We start from the raw sequence: 26,155 nt of genomic DNA on the forward strand, positions 1-26,155 counted from the left end.
GTTCACCAGCCTGATGGTGTGCGGGTACAAACTGTTTGTCAGTCTCGTGCTTCTGGACTTCAGACTCCTGTAGCGTCTGCCTGATGGCAGGAGTGAGAAGAGTCTGTGCTGGGGGTGTATTGTGTCTGAAGACTCACTTTTACCGCTTGGCTTATATTTATTTTTGCTTTTTATGTGTTTTTTGTGAAGCACTTTGTAACTTTGTTTTGAAAGATGCCATAGAAATGAAGTTTATATTACATGAGCGGTGAAAGAAGTCGCTCTGTGTGTTCTGTTAGCCGAGCTTCTCCTTTCTTTGTTCACATACCCGGCCAACAGCGGGTGCTTTTTGTGCACATCACTGCATGTAAGAGTGCCCCAGTGGTAAGCTCACAGCCGCCGATCTGCAATGCTCTCAGACGTGGTGCCCCCATCCTGCAGTCACTCTTTTTGGCTATGTCAGCACATATTTAAGCACAATATTTAGTATAGTAAGTTCATAGTGAAGAAAAAGACAAAATATAGATTTTTAATGTCCTTCATACTACATGTTTTTGGAGTACAGTTTAGATGTTGGAGATATTGTGATGAGAATGTATAACTTTTGTGTGCTACAGTAGATTCTTAACACATGAGACCTTTCCGGAACAAGTGTTTAAAACATGTGTTGCAGATTATTACCAGTATAATGTTGGGTATCTGCAGTATACATATAGGAAGTTGTATATTCAACAGTACTAGAAGCGATGAGCATGGAAACCTGGCATGTGACCAGCAGAGGATCATGAACTGTAGTAGCTTAGCCAGCAAAGGTGTAAAGAATGGACATTGCCAGCCCACATGCCAGCGGTACAGCAGGCTAACAAAGGGAGAGATTGTAAAAGCACAGTCAGCTATGAGAAGCCCTCAGTCAGCAGTAACAACAGAATTAGACAAGAGAGACCAATACCTTCCTGAAAAATGAAATTAAATCAGTGTACTTCAAGGGTTTGTGTGTAGATGAAATTCTTTATTATCATAGTGTGAATACTTCAGACTTTTTCATAGATAGTTCACGTTCAACAGGACATTGGTATTGGACACAATATTTTTGTAAACATAGTCCAGGAAAGCCAGGGTATATTTGTTCACATTTATGTGACAAGCTAGCCCAGGGTTACACTGAAGAATATTTTCTCTACATAGTTCATCTTAGCTATACATCAAACACCATTTTATTACAGTGGACAGTTACGCTTAAAATACTTTACATTCACGTTTTGTTATAAACAATTTGATGAATACAAGATTATACATAACAAAAGAATATATTTTTATATTGTCTAATATATTCCACATATGTTTGATGTTTTTCTTTGCGTCTTTGCAATAAGGGTCCGTTATAATTGATGTCTAAAATTCAACTTGATTCCAATAAATAAAGGAGAAGTGCACTTGTAGAGCACAGACCTATCAGGCCAATCTGCTCCAGCATTGAAAGGTTTCTTCCATGGCCCGTGCTTCACCTTTCCACCCGTTTCATGAAAATTGGGCCAGTATTTTTTCGGTAATCCTGATGAAAAATTGAGCAAACGCAACTGAAAGCATAACATCCTCAGCTGAGGTATGAAAATGAACTGAATAAGGTAATCAAACACATTCCTAAAGGAACATATTGGCACTTCTAAGGTGATGAAAAAGGTACATCACAAGATATGTTTCAAATAAATACATAAGAGCAGTTACATTACTTAAGATAATATACAGTGCAGTGAAAGAGGCATTTGACGGTGGTCACCCTTCCATGTACTGTACACTAACAGCATACTGCATGGATGGCAACACAATCTCAAAACACACACACACACACACACACACACACACACACACACACACACACACACAATCTTTCGTATCTTCAGAGGAAAAGCCTCATACTCCTCAGAAGCATTGTACAGACATACATTTGTAAAGTAAAAGCCACACAACAATAATAAAAAAAAAATAACAGTTACGCCATTTTTTGTTTTTTTTTCACCTTCAGTAAGCAGCCAGACACTGACCAGGTTCAGCCTCAGTCTTTCTTTGGAATAAGGCATGGTTGGGAGTCTACAGGGGAATTAAGCCTGGCTCAGTTTTCTTGAGGCTTTGGAATCATTGTTGTAACAGAATATGACATGAAAGCATCATAAAAGACCTAAATATAATATAATCTCTGCTAAGGAGCTTGACCTTGATTCACTCTTGACCTCCAGCGGTTTGACTTGAGTATCAAAGAACTGGGTCAAATCGAGAGATCGCCATCCACGAGCTTGATTTGGTGGGTTCCTGAGTCAACACGGTTAATTTAATTTATGAATGTTTATGTAAGAAACATGGAGTGTCTCGCTTGATAAGGCACTGATAACAGAAAGGCAAGGATAGAGACTTTCTTCCAATATGAATGTAATGACAAATAAAGAATAGGAATTATTTTTGGTTCCTTGTAAAATAGTACACAGGATAATGGGATTGTTTTGGTGTTCATTTTAGTTTCTGTCAGCCACACCACAAACTATAGAAAATCACAAATACAGTTAAGATGAATTAAAATACTTAAATGTCCATGGACAACAAAACATTGTCCCCATGAAGTGCCCCTCCCTTATGAGTTGACGCCGTTGAATGATTCTGAGTTATGCTTGTTTAATATGTTGAAACCAAAGTGCTTGAAGCTACTGTTGTAATGGACGGGAAGAGACTGCTGAACGAGGTTGGAGCCTGTTGTTCTGCTTGTCTGTTTGACCACACAGGACCTCCAAAACACCAGATGTGAGGATGGATGAGGGAATGCTGGGTGATGTCATCAAATGGCCAACCAATGCTTGAGCTGTAAAACAAGAGTCTGTTTTGTAGCTTGATGTCCAATGTATTTCATTCCATTTTAACCACTTAAAATGGTTGCATTTCTATTCATTATCACTCATTGATGCCTGCTTTTCTCCTTGCTAATAATGTACTGTATAATAGTGGTTACATCCCCATTTAAAAGGCCATTATTTTAAAGGCATGCCTTATCTCTGTCTTTTAGCATTTCAATTTGATACATTCACAAACCATTCAATGTGTTAAATTCAATATAAATTGCAGCCATTTAGCCAATTCAAGTTAACACTGTAAATAAAAAGCAAAACAAATTGTCCTTACTGTGAACTGCCGTATATTTCCCTCGGCCACCAAATGATGTTCGTGTTCTGGAGTGATGCAATAGGCTATTCTCTGTAAAAAAAACAAAACATATATATATATATTTGAAAACTGTTTCACAACATTTCTGACAAAGTAACCGGAAAACAGTTTTCATAGGCATTCATAAAATACAATATTATTATTTCTGCCAGAAGAATCATGCAATGGTCGAATGCAATCACTCAGTGAGACTGCGTTTCTGCGTCTATATACACATCATTTTGTACACTATTTTAGGTGGTCAGTTATAGCTGCACGTTCAAGGTCCTTTTGTGGTTGTGGTGACTCACACTTTGTCAAAAAGACTTTTATTGCCCGTTTAATACTGCCATTTACTGCCTGCTGACTCCTTACCCACTGTACTGAGCACAGCAGAGAGCCGTAGGGCCCCATGTGGAGGTGTCGCCCATCCAAGTGACTGAATTACTTTTTCCCATCTGCATATTCTTACACAGCCACAGCTTTCATGTATTCGAGAGTGGTAATCTAACATCATACTCGCATAACGGTCACTATGGACTTTATCGCTGGCAAAAAAAATGCCAATTCTTTTTGGAACCTGTGAGGGATCCTCCTGAAGGACCTTCTGGAGGAGACAGACAAAACTTGAAAGGCATCGACAGGAGTTATCGCAAAGAATGTGTGTTTTGAGAGCTTGAGAGGAACCTTAAACAGTGAGTACCAATGGGAAATGCCATTGGGATGGGATAAGTGTTACAGTGGAGCTGACACTGGTTGACTGCTGAGGGATGAAAATAGGTCTCTGGTGCTTTAATGATTACGATCATAAACTCTCAATGCTTTTGAAGCGCTCATTTCATTTGAAGCGCTCATTTCATCTGCCAGTGTCATCAACTGGAGAGAAGAAAGTTTCATCCTTAATAAGATTGTTGTTTTTGCTTGAAATAACGCACTGCATGCCTTTTAGTAACAACTTTGCTGTTTACTAGTACACATTGTTTGAAATTCTATACCATAAATTGTAGTATTTCTTACCATAATCACTATTCTTTAAGTAGTAATTTATGGTTTTGTATGACAGTGGAATATCTAACCAAACCACAACTAGCTTACAATGTCTGACAGCTGAATTCTGGACCAATTGAAGTTTATGAATATGAGTAAGACCATCAATGATATAATTGTCAATACATACATACTTACATACATACTCACTGACCTGTTTGAATGTTCCTTTTACGCTGCAGAATTTATACATGGCATAGCAGGGGACAAACATCATGGAGGACATGGCCACACCCCAGCCAACCACGTTAGCCCATTGAGGGAAGACATAGTCATCATACTTCAGGCCTGACGATGTCACAGCACTGGCTATTACAACAAACTGTGATAGAGAGAAGAGAGAGATGGGAAAACGGACACACAAGGAGCATTACATGTGTTTGCATGAGTGCCGCTTGTAATGTTTGAAGTCACTTAAATAATATAATTGCAGTGCACATCCATGGATGCTACAAGAAAAGGATTGGATGGAGTGGAATATAATTGCTAGGGTGTTGTGTTTTGTCCTCATGTTCTCACTCTCATTACTCATCTCCTATGTTCCCAGCACAATGGTACATGATGAAAACACTCAACATAGAGAACATGTGTAATTGTTGCACACTATGAAGTTAGCAATTTTTTACATGTGTACTTTTTTTTTTTTAGAGTGCAAAAGCGTGTCCATTGGAGTAACATCTCATACAATAAAATACATCTGCAAATAATGATAGTTATTACCTCCGTCCAGGAGGGTTTGTTTGTTTGTTTTTGTCAGCAGAATTACGTAAGAAATGCTGGCCCAATGTTCATGAAACTAGGTAAAAGGTTTTAGCATGGGCCAGGAAAGAAAACACTACATTTTGAAGCTCATTGGCTTCAGCAGAGGTCTGCCCTCTCAAGAGTGTCCACTTTTGCTTTTGCATTCAGTCCCTTTTTTTTTTTTTTACCATGTGGTGCGACCAATTATCCTGCATCGCAGTGTGGAGTGAAATTGATCTCAAAATGGTCACACATGTGCTTTACATGATCTGCATATGAAGAATAAGATATACACATGTGTAGAAAACTATTTATGTGTATTTTGGGGGATTCACAATTGCTTGTTCCAATCTACAAATACCAAGCAATTTGTGTGAAACAGTTTAACAAATGCACTTATCACACCCTGAATAAATAGTCATATTTTACTTCGTTTTTAACTGTATTTGACAGATCCCTTTCGAAAAACCTTTTGGAAATATCCCCAAAAAATGTTGACATTATTTTGAATGTATTTACAGATGGTAACATGTGCACGCATGGATCGCCTGATACACACAGACCGGGTTACATTTGCGTATTGAGACTCTTTCCACGGTCTCCACCTCCACACAGATGCATGCTGTGTGCTGGTGTAAAACTGGGACATCTGGGCTTTTTGTGAAATGGTGTCTAACATCAAAAGAGGAAAGATGTTTTCTAAATGGACATCTGTTGTGGAATGTGAGATATGCAAGTTTAACTGTATTTAAATGTTCAATAACCTCTTTTTATAGAGCGTTATGATGTTCGAATTAGCAAAATAGTTTGGCAGGTGTTCAAATGACTTGGTATTTATTTACAGTGGAACATTTATGACATTACTTTAATCCACTTAAGCTATTGATTCTAATAGGGATATAATTATATTTCTATGATAAATAAGTGCATCACTGACACGCAAACAAACATCCTTACTGCTTGCTTGAATGAATGATACCTCCTTACAAGCTTGTGTGAGTGAAAAACATTTTTTTACTGTCTAGCATCAGACATTATCCCTATTCAGGAAAACCAGTCAAATGCAAATACTTCAATGTATTTTTTTTTTTTTTAGTATTCCGCTCACCAGCAGAAAAGCTGGGCTGACAAATTTCCAGCACAGCCTCCAGTAGAGACCTGGCTTGAAGCCCATCATGCGCTCAATATCTTCGCTGAAGCGGTCGACACCTGGAGTGAGAATGAAAAGTTACAGATTAAAGGTTAATGTGGAAAATAAAGTTGCAACGTTCAGTCAATGTAGGATACAGCAGGTCCGTTGTTTCAAGTATGCAGTTTTACTGGACAGTAGTAGGGAATGCAACAAATGATGAATCAGGGGTATTCAACTAATTTACAACAAGGTCCAGTTTGGGAAAATGTCCTCATGCTAAGGTCCAGAACATCACAGTAATGTTTAACTTGCACTATGATTTAGTCCCGTGAGTATTGAAGTAACCAGCAGTTCTTTCAACGTCAGTATGACACTGACAACTGACTGTCAAATCAAATAAAGAAAGACGTATCAAAAACAATATTTATTATCATTTTTCAAATAACTGGATGAATTATAAATACTCTAATAATAAATACATATTCTTCTCTCATTTCAATTACAATAAACCCTAATAATACTATACTTATATGCATAACCTTTTGATCATATATTATGATCTTGGTGTTCATAGTTTTGGCCCAGCTGAATTTAAATACAGTGTTTTATTTTGTTCATATTATTGTCTTCACCTTCAAAAGATTATTCTGCCATCAAAGTTGAGATATCGGCAAGAGGGTGAGAGTCGGTGAGAGGGAAAGATTCAATATTGTTGTTTTCATTTTATAACGTTATTTTAGAATTAGTATGACTTCTAATGTAATTGTATAATTCAATTACACTTTGCGATATAAATGGAATGATTGGGAGGAAAAAATAAATGAATACAATGCCAAAATGCTGAAGAATGTCATACCGTAAAACCATGACACGCCAATGGCCTCGATCAACACAGCAAATAGTATAGAGGTCCCCGCTGCATACTTATCTAACAGGGTCAGCACATAGATCCCTCCCTGTAGGAAGGAAAAGAGGAAGAGGTTAGTTTGAGTGTGGTATATCAATCTTCACCTTTTGAAGAGAAGTGGACCCTTGTGTGCAGTCAATAAGCAATGGCCTCTCCGACTTAATTCTCTACTTTATGCTTGTTTGAGGTAACTTAAGTGCACGTTGAAGAGTTGCTGTGTCAGCATAAACGAGCCTCACATGGACAAAGAGCGGATTTTGTGGGCATTAGAGACTTGATACGAAGGATCTTTGATTTGTGTCCAGAGTGGTACAATCTGTATTTGTTCATCGGCAAGGCACTACACGAGAATTCCGTTGACTGGATAAAAGGAAGAAACCATGTGAATCACAAATCTTTCGGTTCCCAAAGTCTGTTTCTCTGTAATCGATAAGCGTTTCCCCTCGGTGCCGATGCCATGTGAATGAATATGTACTACAGACTAAGTTAACATTAGCTTTCTGGATTTCAGTAAATTCTAATTTGTCATCGGAGTGTCATATGTCATCCCTACTTTGGTATTACACCACCAAATTGAAAACATTTCAAAACAATAATATAGTCGTAAAGGTGGTTCTTTGTACAGTATTTGAAAAATGTGAAAATTATTTTAGAAGGTATTATGTTGAAAGTGAGACTTTGACAAGTACTTTATTCAAGTATTAGGTTAAATGTGTGGCATTTTGGAACGTAACACTGACATTAGTAATGCAGCAGAGGGCAACCAGGAACGTTCCAAAGGCTGTGGCGAAGGTGAAGACCTTCCTGTTTCTCTTGAGGAACTTAAAGTCATCTGACAGGCCTGTGATGACGGCCTCCATGCCACCCATCTGGTGGACCGAGAGAAACAGGGGACTCAGACATAAACATTCAGTAGAACACAATAAAATATACATACCTAGAACGTTACACTTTGTAATACTAAGATGTTCTTAATTGATAAATGATTGAGAGGATCACTTAAGTACTTTGGGATATTTGCTGAGATGTCATCAGAGGTATTAAACTGTCCTCTGTTTTAGTGACTGAGTGACTCATTGGCCAGATAGTGTTAAACTACTGCAGGCTTTGAAAACTGAACAAATAAATACGGTTGAATGAGAAATAAACATTCAGGTTTATTAAATCCCGAGCCTATTTTAATACTCAGAACCTGAGCTTTAATTCTGAAGGTTGCTACCAGGTAACATATTCCACTTGACATCTATTTAGTCCATTTCAGTCCAAGACAAGCTAAAGTGTTATTTCTATGTCATAGTTGACTAATTGTTTACTGAGTGATGTAATCTCACATCATTAAAACTGAGTTTGAAAACAAATGTGACTGTTTCTCAGAGATGAACGTGCACAGTGAGCATGCAATGACCATTATGTTGCAATAAATGTCAGCTTTAATGGGCGACTCAGCGAAGAGTCTTCCAATATGATATGTGGACATCATTACTATCCTGCCGGGGTTTGAATGTGCACTGTGTCTGCTCTTTACGTGCACAGCAAAGGGACCACTGTTTCTTAGCACACCGTGGTTCAGGTAAAGCACTTTTTTTTCAATGTTTTCGTGTAAATTGATGGATAGAAGTTCACCTTGAACTTGTACAAAAAGGTGCACTGTGTGTGAATGTATTTCACCACTCAACTTAAGTCTTGTGTCCTACCTACTAAACATATTTTCACTTCTCGTCATAAGATAAAGGAGTGAGTTCTATGAAGTGGTAGTTGGGACTCACCGAGCTGTCAATGCCCAGAGTCAGCAACATGATGAAGAACACAATGGCCCAAAATGTTGAACCAGGCAATGTAGAAATTGCCTCGGGGTAGATGATGAACACTAATCCTGCCCCTGTTTGTATATACACAGAGAGAAAGAGAAAGAGAGAGATAGAGAGAGAGAGAGACACACACACACACACAGACACACACACACTAATGTTTTGTTTCTGTCTTAGACACCAGCCTATTCTTCGTACCCGGCTTACTGAGTTAGCTGGATGATTTTAGGGATAAGATGACGCATGGCAGTATTTTCAGTTCTTCGAAGCAAATTTAGAAAAATAGCCCTTAGCAACACATGGAAATCCCCTAACCTGGTCCAGAGCAGTTTTAGTGAAAGTTCACTGAATAAGCTGGTCACTCCCATCAGACAAAAAGCCATCCCTCTTCCTTATTGATGAAGGAGCGATATTAGTTTTATAGGAAGAGAGTTCTTCCAGATCGCCCAAATCTGTTTTCACATCATGATGACTTCATATGAGCGCTATTGATTCTGCCGAGAACGACTCATTTATTGATGAGACCTTCTGGAGCCGTACATTGAACACCACACGGCGCAACCGAGCGTTGACCGTCTCACATACTGCACACACACTGTACGCAGAGTGGATCACAGAGTGGATCACAGCCTTTAGTAATTTAAGATGGATAACAGGACATTTGATCGACTTTGTTGAACCACGTACGAAGAATAGGGCCCAGGACTTACCCTCTGTTGCCACATCTTCTATTTTCACCCCATGTTTGTAAGCCATGTATCCAAGCACAGAGAAGATGGCAAACCCTGAGACGAAACTGGTGACGCAGTTCACGGTGCTCGTCAAGAGAGCGTCCCTAAAGACAGAAAACATATTAGCAAAAGCCAGTTCAAGAGAAAGCTAGGTTTCTTTACATGTGCATTTTCAATTTTCAACCCCACAACTGACCAACTTTGACAGTATTCTTTCATTTGATCTGTGTTTGACCTGGAGCCATGGGAAACTTGATATCTTTCAAGTTTTCCACATCTTGGTTGCAGTGGCGGGCCATGCATTTCCTACCTAGGCCCGCTGTCTGATATCGTATACACGAATACGCGCGTGACGGGATGCTGTTCGGCGCACACGGAGAACAGCATCCCGGAGTGTGCGGTGCAGGGTACTATTGCTTTCTCTGTGAGGAATCGCAGTACAGAACCAGCTCGCTGGCCGTCACCACGTAGGCGGCGGAGAGAGAGAGAGAAGAGAGAGAGAGAAAAGAGAGAGAGACATACAGAGATCTGATTGGATAAAGAGTGTTAAAGGAGCGCGCTTGGGAAGCTATAGCTTTGTTATTCTGTTAAGGCCAGCAGAGAAGGCTTAGCAGGCCCCGTTTTAGAGGGAATGTTTAGGTTAAAGTGAAGCTTTTGTGCTCTGTTCCTGTTAATAGGCGGTTCTGTCCTGTTATGATTTATGTGATTTGATCAGGAATTAGTGTACTGTGCCCAAGGTCAACTGACCATGGCCACCTCCTGGGCTGAGGGATGAGGAATTTCACAATGAAGTATTTCCTAGCCACTCACTGTCCCGCACTTTTGTCTTTCGCTTCTTTTCTTTTCTTTTCAATTGTGAAAGCTGTCTTACATTTTGATCAGTTCTACTCTTCAGACTGGTCGGGTCATGACACACAAACATTGGACAGCCTGTGCCGCGCTTAAAACCATTTGACAAACTAAAACAATTAGTGCAGACAAATTATTGTTCAGGCAAATTAGCTAAGTACGAGTTAATAACACAATTAGTAAAATGTCAAGATTGTATTTAAAGTATGATTTATTGTAAACTTTACTATGACTTATTGCAATTTGCTTTAATTTTAGATAACTCATTTTGGTAAAACAAAGTTGAGCTCAATTTTGAAAATATTGTTGCAAAAAAAACAAAAAACAACATGAAATATTTAGTCCATTAAGCCACAAGACCTTCTTTGAAAGTGGGCATTTAACATGACTTAGTAGACTTGACTAACACAGGCAGCAGTGCTGCATCCTCATCTTGTACTCTTCTGATTGCATTGAGGTTTTTTACCAGTCAAGAACAACATTTAAAACCAGATAAATGTTTTGCTTGGATCCTGGAGTTATGTTTTTTCTTCAGGGATGTGTGATGGAGGACACACTGCTGCACTATACCGTATGCAGATTCCCTCCATCTGTGAGAGTATTCAAACAAAAGTCTGTTCAGTGCTTATTTATCTAACAGTACCAACTCCTCCGAGTCCGAGGCCACTGCCTTTCATCTAGTTCAGATTTTGTCATTTAGTGCATAATGCGAATCCCACCTGCGAGCAGTCCACACACCTTCCACTAAATGGGACATGAAAGGGGAGGATGGCAGGAGGCCCTGTTTGGGGTTGAAGACGTTGGAGGAAATGAGAGACGACAGGAGAGGAGGGGTCCACAATGCTTCTAACTTCCAGTACAGCACTGACTAAGCTTGGAAGCCTCTGTAATTTCACTTTGCATTACATTTCGCTCACTGAGAGAAACTGTCTTTGAGTAGCTTGTCTTGCTTCAGAACTATACATGTACAAACATGGAACTGCTTTTTGCTTCTGAAAAAGATAAGGTAAACTCACAACCTCATACCTGCTTTTTCTTAAGAAGTGCAGCATATGACAGACCAACAACTTCCAGCCTTTGGCTATAACCTGACAGCCCTTCCTGGTCTGTACTTTATCTGTCCTGTTAACGCCTGGCCATCAAGGTCAGTGGAACAGATTAGCATCTTCTCTGCTGCTTTGTGATTTAGTTACATGCTGGAAAAGGCTGGCTGCTTAAAGACCGCCAAATGTTATGTTGCTGTAGGCTTGTTTTGGACTATCATGAAACTAAAATATAGTTCCAGCTCTTACCTGTAGCAGTTGTTGTCAAATTTGTTATAACTGGCAAAAGCAATGAGCACTCCAAACCCGGCTCCCAGTGAGTAGAATATCTGAGTAGCGGCGTCAATCCACACCTGGATAAATAAAAAAAATAGACAATCAAGGAAGCTTGTGAATTAGGAAATTAGGAAATAGAAAAAGAAAAATTAGGACCAAAAAAAAAAAGGAAAATTCGGACAAAAAAAATTAGGGACAAAAAAAGAATTAAAAAAATTAAGACCAAAAAAAAGGGGGTGAATAAAAAAAAGAAGAAAATCAACTTGTTTTTTTCTATGGATTTCTATGGAAGCCCATTTCCGCAACAAAAAAATTAGGACCAAAAAAAAAAATTGTGACAAAAAAAATAAAATAAATTAGAGACAAAAGAAAATTAAAAAAATTAGGACCACAAGAAAAGGATCAATAAAAAAAAGGAAATTTACTCTAACGGTAAAAAAAATAGTTGAAAGCTAATATTTTGTGTTTTTTTAGGACAATGTTTTCTATCATTTTGACTTAGCTCTGTGGATTTCATTGGAAAACATGAAGCTCTGGTTTGCAAAACATGCACATAAAGATTACACATAAGTGACACAAATGTTTGGCAAGTTTAAAATTGCATCTTAATTGTATATGTACACAGTACACTCATTCATATGCATACATTCAGAGTGGGTACCATCTGTTGGAATCTAGCTTTTAAACCTTCAGAGTTTGAGACTAAAGATGCAAGAGTAACTTGTACAGTCTCCCTTAAATGTATAGATCTGTAAAGTCTCACGGGTTGACGTAGACCCAGATGTTAACAAATAACACAAACATGTGGAGTACTGTTACATTGTCTAAGAAGTAAATGGAGTCATTGTGACATCACCCGTTGGTTTCTGGCCATCTTGGCTTTTTGCGACCAGACATGACACAAGAGAATGGAGCTAATTTAAAGTGAACGAGTGAGCGAGTAAGATATTGTAAGATGAACCAAATACTCCATTTGACTTTCAGGAACTGAAAAGACACTGAAATGGTTTTAATTGTATGATACAACTCAAACAACTCAGCACAAACTGCTTTATTGTCTATGTTAGTCTAAATGGGACCATCACTTACTGAATGAACATCATGCTGTATTGATGGAGATCATAAACTCATGTTTACTTCTCACTTGATTTATTTTACCTCCAGAAGCGTTATAGAGTCATTTTATCACAGATTTTAAAGTCAAGCAAGTTTAAGACAATTGGGCATGGCCTTCACTTTTCCAACCTGGAGGTTGCTGCCTGATGTGTCCGACAGATTTCATACTTTTAGTGTTTTGTTCTGCAGCAAAATAAGACATTTTGTTCGTTTTTTGTTTTTTTTTAAGGTTACAAGGTTACACAAGCACCCATGAATGGGTTTGTGAGCAACAAGTGTTATCTCTAACCTCTAGATTGTTGAGCCGCTTGAAGTCGATGTGAAGGTAGGCCCTGATGCCGTCCATGGACCCTGGTAGAGTTATGCCTCGGATCAGCAAAACAAAAAGGACCACGTAGGGCATGGTAGCAGTGATGTACACCACCTGAATACACACACACACACACACACACACACACACACAGACACACACACACACAGATAAAGTAGGGAATAATATGTCAAGTAGTCCCATATTTTATTGAAGCAGTATGTCAATAAACAGAAAGAGAAAGTGGATGACAGTACACTATCTAGGAAGGAATGTGAAGGGGAGTACAGTCTCTAGTCAATGTTTATCACAGCCTCTCGACTTTTTGGACCGAGCACCAAAATGTTCATGCCGAGCTGCTGTCTCCAAGCGGTCTGCTACAGAACCACAGCTACACGTGTGTGCACATGTTGGAGTTGGCGAAACAGTTCAAATATGTTTATTTTTCAAATCAAAAGGAAAAAGAGAAAAGAAAAGGAGAAAGCAACAACGTTGACTGTACCTTCCCTGAGGACTTGACACCTTTCCACAGGCTGAAGTAGAGGATGAAGACCACCACGACCAGACACAAGGTCAGCTCCCAGCGAGGCAAGCCCAGGTCATTGATGCCTCTACTCTGATGGAGATGCAGCACACCCCGTCTGCAGAAAGAGATATGGATTTGATATCCAAAAGACATTCCTTCAATAATTGCTTTGTATTATTAATAGATAACAAAATTGTTTCTCGCGTTTCACAGCTCTATGATGAGCACTAGTAAGGAACATATCTATGTCAGCGATGCATTTCCAAGCAAAACAGTTTTTAACACAATAATAAGAAGTCATTTTTTCGATGCTGTGGTATGATATTAAGTTTGGCTACATCTTAAAAAGTTAAAGATGTTTTTTGTTGAACAGAACCAGCCAGGTTCTTAGCAGCCGGAGGGTTTCTCAGGTGCCTGGAGATTACTTTTATTTTAAAACAAATAATTCAATTATTGTATGAAATAAAAATATTTGACCTTAAAATGTAAGCAAATATTGTACTAAGAAAATGTTGTATCTTCACTATCTAAATATTGTTTCCAGCTGCAAGCTCATTCTTTGAATGTCTGCTCAGAGTAGTTGAAGGAAGCCCACAACTTCAGATGATGCATTCACAAGCAGCTGCTGGTCAGAAGCTGCTTATAGAGGTTGTATGTGCTTCGTATTCACGCTTCCATGTTGAGTTTCTCAAAAAAAGATCAGACATCCTCATTAAAACGTCAATTTGAACTATATTTAAGGTGTCTGCTGCCATTATTTGGTGAGCCCCGTCATCACTGACATCACTGACATGAGGGCAACAGACACCATGTATGAATAGAGATTCAAGTCTATTATTTGGTCAATTTCACTGTGAATTCTGTGCCCATTATCACGAAGAGTGCATTTTTTGATCCACCACTTTCAGGCCGCTTCAGAGTTTGACTTTTCAGAACAACATTCAAGACTTTACTTCCAATATGGCCGAACGATACGGCGGACAAACCGCTTCTTTTGTGGCATAATCGTGCCTTAACTGTTGACAGTCCAGAGAGCCTGAGGGGAAATGACACAAAGGTGTTTAGAAACATAAAAGATTGAGAACCTAAGAAAACGTTGGAGCCCGCTATAGTTGCCATATTTCTACATGGAACTTGCCTTGGACCAGAACAACAGGGAGGGGCAGCTGCAGTCACCATGCACATTGTAACAGAGGACGTGAAAAACCATCTGCAGCAAACCAGTAACTGCAAACACAGTGTCCCTTACAACCAGGAAGGAAGGTTTTTTAAATGTGGATATGTTCCTCTCACATTTGTCCAAAAACTTTAACTCGGTCGACATTTGCTGTTATGGGTTGAAGGCTGAACTGTGTTTCATCTGATATTTGTTTCAGCAACGGCGCGAGACAAAACGCCCTCAGGAAGCAAACGGAAGTATCTTCAGACGTACAGTCCGGAGGGAGCGGGGCATCTGTGAAACTCCTCTTCAGCATTTTTTTTTAATCTTTGGCTGGTAATAAATCCAAAGCTATGAGGTCTTTGGAGACGCTGATAGCAGCGTGAAGACATCAGTTTGTTTGGGGAGGGAAATTTAGAGTCTACGCTCTGACCGAAAGGCCCCGTGTTGGTGTTCTGCTGTAATGCTTCAAGGCCTCCTTGTTCATCTGATAGCATTGATAGCGCACTGCCAGTGAATGCTCTCTATAACATCAATCCAGGTCCCTTTGGCCCAGTTACTCTAAACACATTTACTGTTATCGTCACTCAGCGAGCTGGTTACGCTGCTATGCTAACACTCAATGTTGCCAGTGTACTTTAGTCCGGTCTTAATGTGGGTTACAGAACGAGAAATAGGCCACGCAAAAAGTAGATAAATAAAAATGACTACAGACTTGAGTATTAAAACGCAATGAAGGGATTTCAATTCAAAACATCTTCTCAAGTGTCTTATGCAATAATGTATTTGTTTGTTTTAATTTGGGCTATCTATTAAATCTAGTTATCCTGACAGGAAATCAGATGTGGTTGCTTCAGGCTCGATCCAAAGGGAAAGGATGAGGGTGCATGCTTATAAAATGAGTTTGTGGTGTCGTTGTTGTCATTTTTACAATATATTTTTTCTATTCCTGGAAACATTTCGTCACATAATCTGTCCTGTTATGTCTGATTGACTCGGCAAGCCGGCCAGCAGGGAGACTTCCACAGAAAGCCCAGTGTTTATCCACCTATATAATACTTTACTTTGCATTGCGAGACAATAGCACCCATGGGTCACGGGGGATTTAATTACAGTAGCCAATTCAATTTACTAAATTCCTTTCATAGTCTCTATCTGCAGCACACGTTTCAGCCACATGAGGGAGTCTGAATGTTTGTATTATTCTGAGACTTGTAGCCTTGTTACAACTTTGAATTTAATATGAAAGGCGAGTGAACATTCTGTTTGTTTTACTGATGAGATGAAATAAAGGAGAGCCTGTAAACTCTGCCTAAATTTGTCAGAACCGTGTCAGAAGGCAAACGTGTATGAATGAACTGCTATGTCTGAATGCGGATAAAAAGCTGCCTATCGTAGAGATGAGTGTGTTTAAATATGGGACATCACACTTGACTGGAAGATGTTAGGTTGCATGCATCTAAAGTTGCAGAAATTGTTGTGTAAACAATGTAAACCCTGCTAATTTGATCAACTTTGCACATCTGGACAATGACTGCTTGGAGTGGACGTGGATGACAGACTGATGGTTTCAGAAAGAGGGTTTTCCAAAGCTGTTGACCATCCAAATTGGCACTTCTGATGAAACAACCTGACAGCTTAAGAGAGCCCACCCCAACTGTTTTATGATCTGTGTGCCTTTTAGCATTGAGACAGCGTTACTTTATTCTGGAGAGGTCGTGGACATGATGCTGTGAACTGGGAATTACATTTCTTCAGGTTTCTTTGATCGCTGGAGGCTGCACAATGAAATTAATCACAGACAAATGCCCAGAACTCTGGTTTCCAGGTCAGTCTTTTGGCAGAAACCATGTTTTTGGCTGTCTTCACACAGCCCCTTCCACTTCACATCCTCAAAAACAATCCTTGTCACATGATATTTCTGCAATCATTTTGACTCTAGTCCTTTTTTAGTGCGTCACATTGCAGCATGTTGGAAACTTAAACTTGTAGTGGATAACTTAGGGGTATGACATAGGGTTAGTTGCTCCTCCTATATTTGTTGATGAATTTGCTTTTGAAATACTAATTGATTTTAATTGTGAGGGCCCTCGGATTTTGTGGTAAGATGTTCATCCTTATGAACATATTCTACTTGAGATACTAGGAGGACAGCCTAAGAATGAATATGATGATTATGAGTTCAAGTATAGCATGAGTTATGGGACGGATGAGCAACAACATCTTCATATTACTGTAGATGGTCGTGACAAAAGACTTGGGTTTAAATGTTCATGTGTTTGGGTTTAATATACGTACATCTTAAAGATATAAAAATCAAGAGAGAACAAAATATTAGACAATGCATGGTAATGTTAATTCTTTCCGAAAAAAAAAAGAAGGCAGCAATAATCAATATTATTCATGGATCAAATGTCAACGTGAATGTAAAAGGTGTCAATGTAGGGACAATTCCACATATAATTGTTGCCTGACTCTCTTTAGTCTCCAGGTGGCCAAAGAATCCTTTAACACCGGTTAAAGCCAACGTGAGCTCTCATCTTTCTCGAATGCAATTTTCTGCAGCCTCAGCACATTAATGCAATTGCATGTCCTCTGAAATGAACCATATGATCACACACAGTACGGATATGTGTGATCACGAATAATCTACTGCACTGTACATTTTGGGCAATCAATCAGCTAAAATGTGAGCTTCAACAGCTGTGCTGTGCACAAAGTCAGAACGAATGCTCCATCTTAAATTAGTTTTGCTTTAAAATTTCTATGCAAATTATACAGTCGGCTCAAGATGCTTTGCCTCGTAGGCGGTTATACATTTACAAATCAAGAGACTGTTGACTTAGTTGGCCTCGCACTCTCATGCTGTGCTTTGGCATTGCTCCCACGCTCAAAGCCAACCGGACGCAGGAGGATTTATTGTCCCCGACAGGGCCTAAGCCCAAGTAAGATCTGTCTTAAAGTATCCTATTGTCTGTCGATGCATATCTACAGATTTTCCTTCTTCCCATGAGTGAAGTGTAATTGGAACATAGAGGCGGCCTTCTGATTTAATGCACCATGTATGCTCTTTGGAAAGTCTGCCATAATTCACACGTCTGGAGCTTTGAGGCAAATGTTCCAGACTTATTTAAAAAATGTATTAAGTTGGGGGTGGAGGTGTTCCTGGCAATTTAAAAGATATCCAGGGATCCTGGATAAATAAACTGTCCAAAACAGTGGGGCCCGTACAAATGGGAGTGGAACTTTAACAAGCTTGATTTTTTTTTGCCGGGTTGCATGCTCAGTGTATTCTGTGCGTCACGCTTGGCACGTGTACCTTGTACTGTCCAAGTCGCTTCACAGACTTCCTCTGGGGCTGCACAGTCAGTCTTTATAGGAGCTGGGAAGAACTGGCTGTCTTTGAAGTATAAACAGATGGAGCTTTTTTCATGCTCTTCAAACAGTGCATTTGAAGTTTTTATGTATACTCCTTTCATAGTACACTACAAACATTGGTAACACTTGCTGTGACGCCCAAGTTTATAATGCAAGCATACTTATAATGCATTATAATCTGCTCATAGCACTGTATAATTATAGTTATAAGCACTCATTAAAATCAATAATGCTTAATAGCATATACAACATTAGAAAACATATTATAATGACTTTAGGTCAAGTATTTACTACTTGATAATGGTCACTCATTTGTTCTGTACAATGACAACATTTATCTTATAAATAATATTATTGTAATGCATTATAATCACTCTTATATTGCATTAATATATTGCATTTTATTGTGATTAAGAGTTTGGTCATTGTTTGCTTTCAATAAAGTGAAACGAGAATAATTAAATGTATGCAAGATCAGCACAATTATCAAGCATTATGACACTTGACCTTATGTCATAATGTGTTGTGGTTATTGAATTATAATTGGATAAATATATTTATGACTATCACAATACAGTGCCATAAGCTGATTATTTAAAATCTAATGCTATTAAGTATGTTTATGATCGATTATATACATGAACGCCATCGAAAGCGTTATCTAAACATTTACGTCTGGTTCATTTTGAGTTTAAGTGCCTGTCACTCTCACCATGTGCATACTGTCGCACATGTTTCATGGAAATATACATACTGTAAGAGTGATATTCAGAAAGCACTCCCAATAAACATGAAAGTATCACTTCCATGTGACACTGTTTGTTGTTTGGTGGACTGTATTCTATGTACCGACTCAGCAAAACTGCATCAGTATCAAATGTCTAAATGAAACAAGCTTCCACAATTAGACAATAAAACTTAATTCACCCAATGAAGATAGAGGCTGTTTTTACATGCAGGTCAAAGCTTTGAGCAACCGTGAATGTCCTGTTATCAAAATGGTGGCATCTGCAAAAAGAGAACTGCCTTTTGACATTTGCCAAATAGTTAATTAGATCTGATGCTCGAATAAGTGTGATGTCAAAACTTGAAAAGGTCAGTTTGCGGGTCACCACGTGTTTCCATCAAATGTTTTTTTTTTTTTCCTAAGTTACATAAAATGTCAACTTACGTCTACATAGGTCTCTATCTGATAAATGAATTACATTGAATTTCAGAAATCACTCACTCATAGTACTCTGCTGCTGGCGTGAGCTTGTACTTGGCGTAAGACGTCCCATTGCCGATGACGGACGCGTTGACGGCTTTGGGGTCGGTGCAGTTTGGACTGTTCCAAGGGTTGTTACAGTTGAGCCAGGGCAGCTCAGTGGTCATGGAGGAGAACAGGTAGAAGAGGGACCAGGCAATGATGACGTTGTAGTAGAAGCCGACGTAGAGGGCTATGATGATCACAGTGTAGCCCACACCTGAGGAACACAAGTTATTGTTAGTCAGAACAGCCCAGTGTTAGCTGTGTTATTACGTCGTGTCGATAAGAAGTTGCTTTTTTAAAGTTTGCTGAGAAACATTTGTAATTTTTGCCACATATCTGAGGCGTTGTTCACCTGTCAACATAGTTTCAGTCCTCTTCACTATCATATCACCACCATAAGGTACACATACTGTACTGTAATCTCCTGTCAGTGTATATATATATATATAAACAGTGTCTATTTAAGTCGACACTTCATCAAACTTTTTAAACACAACACCACTGGGCGCTAGGGCTTATATATACAGTATATTTATTTCATTAATTTTGGGATGAGTTTTTTGGGCCTCTCTGGAATGTGAAATCCTTGCACGAAAACAGAGATAACATCACTATAAATCCATCACCCGCTCATTCTCGACCGGAAACAAAACAAACCCTTCTCAGCACCGAAGCCAACAAAGGCCGGGACTGTTGCTGATTCAATACTGCAGACTGAGGTATTTATCTGGCATTATTTAAAACATGCTGCTTCAAATAATAATCTGTTGTACAAGGACCACAATGTAAAAAGAGGTCAGGCGTGTGCGTCGCTGTGGCTCTCCGGATGCATGATCTTAGATCTCCTTTTATCAATTGAATGCTAATCATGAAAGGTTAACAGCGTTACGCAGGATTGGCTTTATTGTTCGTGCCCAGTTGCTTGAATTAAGGCTTTTCAAGTGCCAGTAGAGAGTTCACACAACATAAATCCATGGTAGTCTGTTTTATTTATTGTGCTCTCTAGAACAACAGTGCATGATAGGTTGCTTTTGATTCAGGATTTCTTGTTGTGTCTCTGATTAGTTTAATTGATTGACTTGTAATTACATTGACCCCTGCGGTGTTCCTCAGCAGGCCAAGGACAGTTTGCTTCGGCTTCACTCATTTCAAATTGGCATTTGAAGAAACACAGACAGGGGTACAAGGTTGGAAGCACAAGCGGAGAAAGATAGAAAAATACCGAAAGAGAAATTAGTTCCAAGTGACACTTATGAACCTTTGAGGGTTAAAGGACAAGAACAAAGGGATGAAATGAAAGGGCAGGACACTGAAGGGAAGCAAAGAAGAGCATGACTGAGCTGTACGTAGCCCAGTTAAAGAGGTTAGAGAAAGGCTGAAGTAAAAAGACATGCCGGTTCATGTGCGTGCTTGTACACACGTGTTAAAGCTCACCTTTAAACATGGGGCAAATTTTCCAAACTGTTGCTGCCCCTTCCCTGTTGAACTGGCCCAAGGCAAGCTCCATGTAGAACAATGGCATCCCCGCAATGACCAAGAAAAGAATGTACGGGATCAAAAAGGCACCTGGAAAGGGAAATAATGGTCCGTGTTACAATATGTCGTATACCCTGCTAGCGTGACTTGTGTTTTAGCTTACAGTAAGTAAGTTCAAAATGCTCAATGTGGAAATAAGTGCTAGACAAAACAAAATGCCACAAGAAGAAGAAAAATAAAAAAGGGAGGGGCAGAGTGGTGTTTAGGGGTTTTGACATTGTTGGAAAAAACAACACACCATAACATGGAAGCAGGAAGGCTCACAGCTATTTTCATGCTGGGCCTCAGTAGCACATCCAGCAACAAGGAATTGACCTACCATAATTGAATTGTTCTTGACATTGTCCATCACAAATGGGACATTATCTACAGTAATGAATACATTCTGCTGAAGGCCAATATGATTGACAGGCCATCGGTGGAGTTGACCCCTTGGGGCAGCGAGCACAACATGTTGCTTTTCGCCATGTGAGCGGACACACCTTCTAGCGAGCACGCTGGTGATGAGTAATGAGGGAGCAACAACATTGTTTAAAACAATCCTTTGTTTATCCAACTACACACACTGTACTTTCTTTTCTCTCACGACAGTGCAGCTGTAGTGTTGAAAACAGAGGAAGTTGGTAATCGGTTACTCTTGTATTCAGACAAATTGAGCAAACCTGAGCTCAGACATTTGTTTTTCAATGTTCAATTAGACCAGGCAAATAGACCTGATAGTATATTTTAAACAATATGATTTTAACATTTATATCATTTACAAATAGATGCTAAAACATCCCCCCATGAGTCATTTGATAATACAAGTTGATTGTAGAGCTACAGTGCATTTCCATATCCAGATATCACATTTTCACTACGTGATTATAATAGAAAAAAGAATTCTCCAGAGTAATATTATTTTTTTAATTGTGAGTTTTGCCCCTTTTTTTAGGCAAAAATAGTTACAAGTGAGAGTCTGTATCCATAACTATGCACAAAAATAATTTAAGGGCTGGATAATTTAAACATTATCATCATATGTGTATTATGAACATTATATCAATATTTTCATTTTCAAAATATCCTAGTTATCATCACCCTACTTGCCTTTATTAAAGGGCTCAAGTGGCACAATATTAAAGCAATTCTAAAAATCCACGCAGCCTTTATCTGTAAGCGCCGGGTAAAGGCGGCTGGAGATGATCACAGCTTACATTGTGTGATTTAAACATAACACCGTTATTAGTTTATTAAGAAAGTGTTTGTACCTTTAAAAAAAAAGGGTGGCAAACAGACATTGAAGATAAAGATGTCAAGAACCACCTGTTGCTTATTCAACTAAACACACTTGTTCACCCTCTGCGCTCACTACAGTGCATCTGCAGTTTTAAGTGTGGTGAAGTATCCTGACTTAGTGACCAAGAACCCGGACAGTCAGTTCATACAATCATTTTATCCATGTGCATCCCATGAGGAAATGATGTATTTCCTTCATCATGTAAGCTACAGTAAATGCACTCCCCATCAATACCCCTGAGATAATTACAAAGGGAATTAAAGGAGATTAAAGAAACGTTTCGGACAATATCGCATTATATCACTGTAATCTAATCTAAACCTGTAGTATTTTCTTTGGCAACACATTCGTATTTTTTTTAAAGCCTTGAGAGTAAAAACAGAGACGCTTTTGCACCTGACCTTGAAATGAAAGAAGACACTGAAGCACACAGAAGAACAAACTACTATCATTATAATTTACAGTGTACCCAGTCACGCCTGTATTACTTCGTATTATGTTACTTTTGAAGGATTTAGTACCCGAACCTGAGACCATGTTAAGTTTATGACCTTCAACATTTGTAAGCATCTGTGAACGATAATCAAAGTCAACTCACCTCCTCCATTTTTATAGCACAAGTAAGGGAATCTCCAAACATTGGCCAGGTCTACTGCGAAGCCAATAACCGAGAGGAGAAAGTCTATTTTCTTTCCCCAAGTTTCTCGTTCCTCGTCGGTGCATCCGGGAGGACCCGCGAGGTGACCAGGGGTAGGAATGATGGAGGAACTGGTGTACTGTACGCCATTCTGGTCCTTCACCAGTATCAGTTCTACCTCCTTTTTCTCCACATTGCACTGTTTCAGCGGGGCCACCGACGAGAGCTTGTGTTCGGGCAGAACCTGGATATTCATCTTGACCCGGTGCTCTCACGGCCCCCTGCGGGTTCTGGCGGAGCTGATGGTCTGAGTCGGTGCTCCTGTGGACGGCAGTTCGGAGCGAGCGGTCTCCGCAGAAGCTGCAGCTGCTGCCCCCGCGTACATGGGCTGGAGAGGAGGGAAGAAACACAGAGTTTGTAGAGGTTGGATGAGTGTGCGTAAAGTTTCCGCACAGCGTCAACACCACAGGTTAGGACTGCCGGGGGGAGGCGGCGAGGGGTGTGTGTGGGGGGGGGGGGGATAGGTGAGACTGTTTCTCTTATAATAGCCAGACATAACAATGAATACCAACATTGACATTCAACATTGTTTCTGTAGGCTGATGCCCAGCAACAGCAGGTGAAAGACCCTAAAGATCCCTTTCCACGGCGCGCGCATGAGCGTCTTGTGCGCTGAAAAGTCAACGCAATCAAACAATCACCTAAAACATTCACAAGGAGGAACACGAGTAAGAGACATGGTTACTTGGAATGTCACCGGTACTAAAGCTGTGCAAAGGTGTGAAGTTAAAAGTTGTCCCGCCGTACTTTGTGAAGCTAGGTCCACATCTCCATGACCCGATGCTGCTGCTGCCCGGACGCATCTGAGGGAAGACTGCCCATTCTGAGGCAACTAGTAGACTCGCCTTCTCCAGGAGACACACGATATCAAATGCGAGCTTTTAAATCGGTGTCGTCTCTCTCTCTCTCTTTTCTCTCTCTCTCTCTCTCTCTCTCTCTCTCTCTCTCTTCCACGTGATATTTTATTATTGAGCACTTTCTCTCCATGTTAGATGTGGACTTGGCATGACGTTTTCTTTTCGTTTAGGCTCAAGTTCCCATCAACTTGTGCATCTGCTTCTGCCTTGTCAGTGCAGCAATCAGTCGGGATTACATAATAGTCCGATTACCCCTTACATATTATGTAAAATATGATGTATATAAACTTTGCATTGAACTTTATAAGCTTTATAAGCTAGGGGCTTGTGTATTTTTTCGATTAAGACTTTGTTCATGTCAAGAACAGAATATAAAGTCAGATCATATCTTTGCTTTTCAGATTGTTGCTTGAATCCAGAGACATAATAGCACTTTACCTGCAGCTTCACATTAGTCCTTTACATTTCACATGCAGAAAAACTTTTTCAAATGTTTTAATTTTGACTTTATCTGTTTTTTCTCTGCACTAAACAGATTGAATTACAGTTTTCTAAGAAGCCATGAAAGCATTGTGTTCCATGTGTAATTCAATTCTACAGCAGCTTTAGCCAGGGGCAATGATTTTTATTAGATATGGTTGATCAGTTCATCCCATTAGAGTCAATTAATGTCCTCTTTGCTCCCCAGTGGTTGTTTTATAAAACCCTAATAGGGCTGGTTTTGGGCGTTTTGTTTGTGAAGATTGAATAACTGCAAGGATGGTAAAGCAAAAGACCAGGTAACATGGAAGGATAATGTGTTATTACTGTTGTTTTCTCCTGAATTAGTTCTATTCTTTTGCACTTGGTGTTGTATTGTCAGATACCTCAAGCAAGGAATTACCAAAGGTTTTGTGTCATCATGGCCGTGTTTGATGAGGGGTGTGTTTCTGAATATACTAGTGTGCTGCTATACATTCATACACTGGGTTTCTTGAAATGACAAGGCACACATGCTGTACACTTTGATGGAAAAAGCCCTCAGAGGGGACTTGTAGATGTAAAGCAGGTGCATATTGAGAACAGACCATTGTCTGTTACTACAAGTGAACCTCAGGCTGCACTTGTAGAAGTGTACAGGACAGCGGAAGGGAACATTATGTCATCCTTCACCTCGGTCATCCTGGGTTCCACCTTATGGCTATGTACAATTCTTGAGACCTTCATTCTTGTTCTTAAGGTTCTGGCTCTTCCATGTTGACCTGAGGATGGGAAGCTAATGAAACAAGACGCTGCCTCTCAGCAGTCACAGTACGACTGTCTGGATTTAACCTGTGCATTTAGATATGTGTCACAGCAAAACTCTCTACTTCTGTTCCCTTTTGTTCACACACACACACACACACACACACACACACACACACACACACACACACACACACACACACACACACACACACACACGCCATTACAACCTTTCACCCACCTCCTCTAAGTATTGAGATGACCCCACAGTTTACATCCTACCTCTGCCATCAGTGTCAGCCGTATCATACAAAGCGCCTTAGCGTCATGGTACTAATACAGTAGGGAAAGCGCAGGTGGACATAATTAAACTGTTCATGGCTGGATTCCATTTAGCTGCTTTAGTGCCAGGCTCCTGGTATCGTGCATGCTTGCTCACTGTCACTCTCACTGGGGCTCTTGAATAGAAGCGTCATTCGGGGTTATTAGAAACAACTAACTAGGTGACTGTGGGTCAGCGGCCGAGCAGGGTCGCCCTACAGTCATTACCACATGGTAATCAGGTCATGGTCGTCTCAATATATGGGGTTTGTTTTGCTTTGCACCCCATTACAACTCTCTGGTTTAAATATATCCCAACCTCACAGAAGTAGGAGTATCATAAAGCTTCTCTCTCTCTCTCTCTGGACTTTACTACTGTCTGCAAATATTTAAGCACCCCAGCAATGTTAAGTCTCACTCCCTACATGCTGTATACATTCAGGTGGAAGAAATAACAGTGTGAGTCAGATGTCCAGAGAGCAACATTTCTGCAGCACAAAGCCCACATCTGGGAAATGTGGTGTATATAAAAGGTTCAAGCCCGTAAAGAGTGTTCCTCTGCAGCAGCCTCATCTTGTATTTCAGCCAACACCTACACTCCAAAATAAATCTATAAGAATGTGGTGCCATTGTCTTCAAAACGCTTAGGACAATAACCAGTCTCCTTCATCTATATATCAAAAGAATCTTTGACGAAGTCCCACCCCTTCAATCTCCAAGCAACTGGTGAATGAAGAACACAATAGGTAGCACACTAGTTGAGTTTGAATAGTGGGTAGTAATTAGGGGGCACAAAAAGGG

At 39.8% G+C, this 26,155-nt stretch overlaps 1 protein-coding gene across 1 annotated transcript; it reads right to left on the bottom strand.

Moving 5' to 3' along the window:
- Window positions 1-988: 988 nt before the first annotated feature.
- On the bottom strand, window positions 989-23,207 carry slc6a2 (solute carrier family 6 member 2). Its single transcript, XM_068604945.1, has 14 exons — window positions 22,854-23,207; window positions 20,875-21,006; window positions 19,417-19,654; window positions 13,628-13,766; window positions 13,105-13,239; window positions 11,673-11,776; window positions 9,511-9,635; window positions 8,759-8,871; window positions 7,733-7,861; window positions 6,942-7,041; window positions 6,062-6,162; window positions 4,367-4,534; window positions 3,145-3,216; window positions 989-2,827 (listed from the first exon to the last, which is right to left on the bottom strand). The coding sequence occupies exons 1-14, from the start codon at window positions 23,146-23,148 to the stop codon at window positions 2,804-2,806; spliced, it is 1,875 nt and encodes a 624-aa protein (XP_068461046.1). The 5' UTR covers window positions 23,149-23,207; the 3' UTR covers window positions 989-2,803.
- Window positions 23,208-26,155: the final 2,948 nt, after the last annotated feature.

Source organism: Clinocottus analis, unplaced genomic scaffold (genome assembly GCF_023055335.1).
Source record: "Clinocottus analis isolate CAN_PGR_092001 unplaced genomic scaffold, fCliAna1.0.p SCAF_1, whole genome shotgun sequence".
NCBI lineage: Eukaryota > Metazoa > Chordata > Actinopteri > Perciformes > Cottidae > Clinocottus > Clinocottus analis.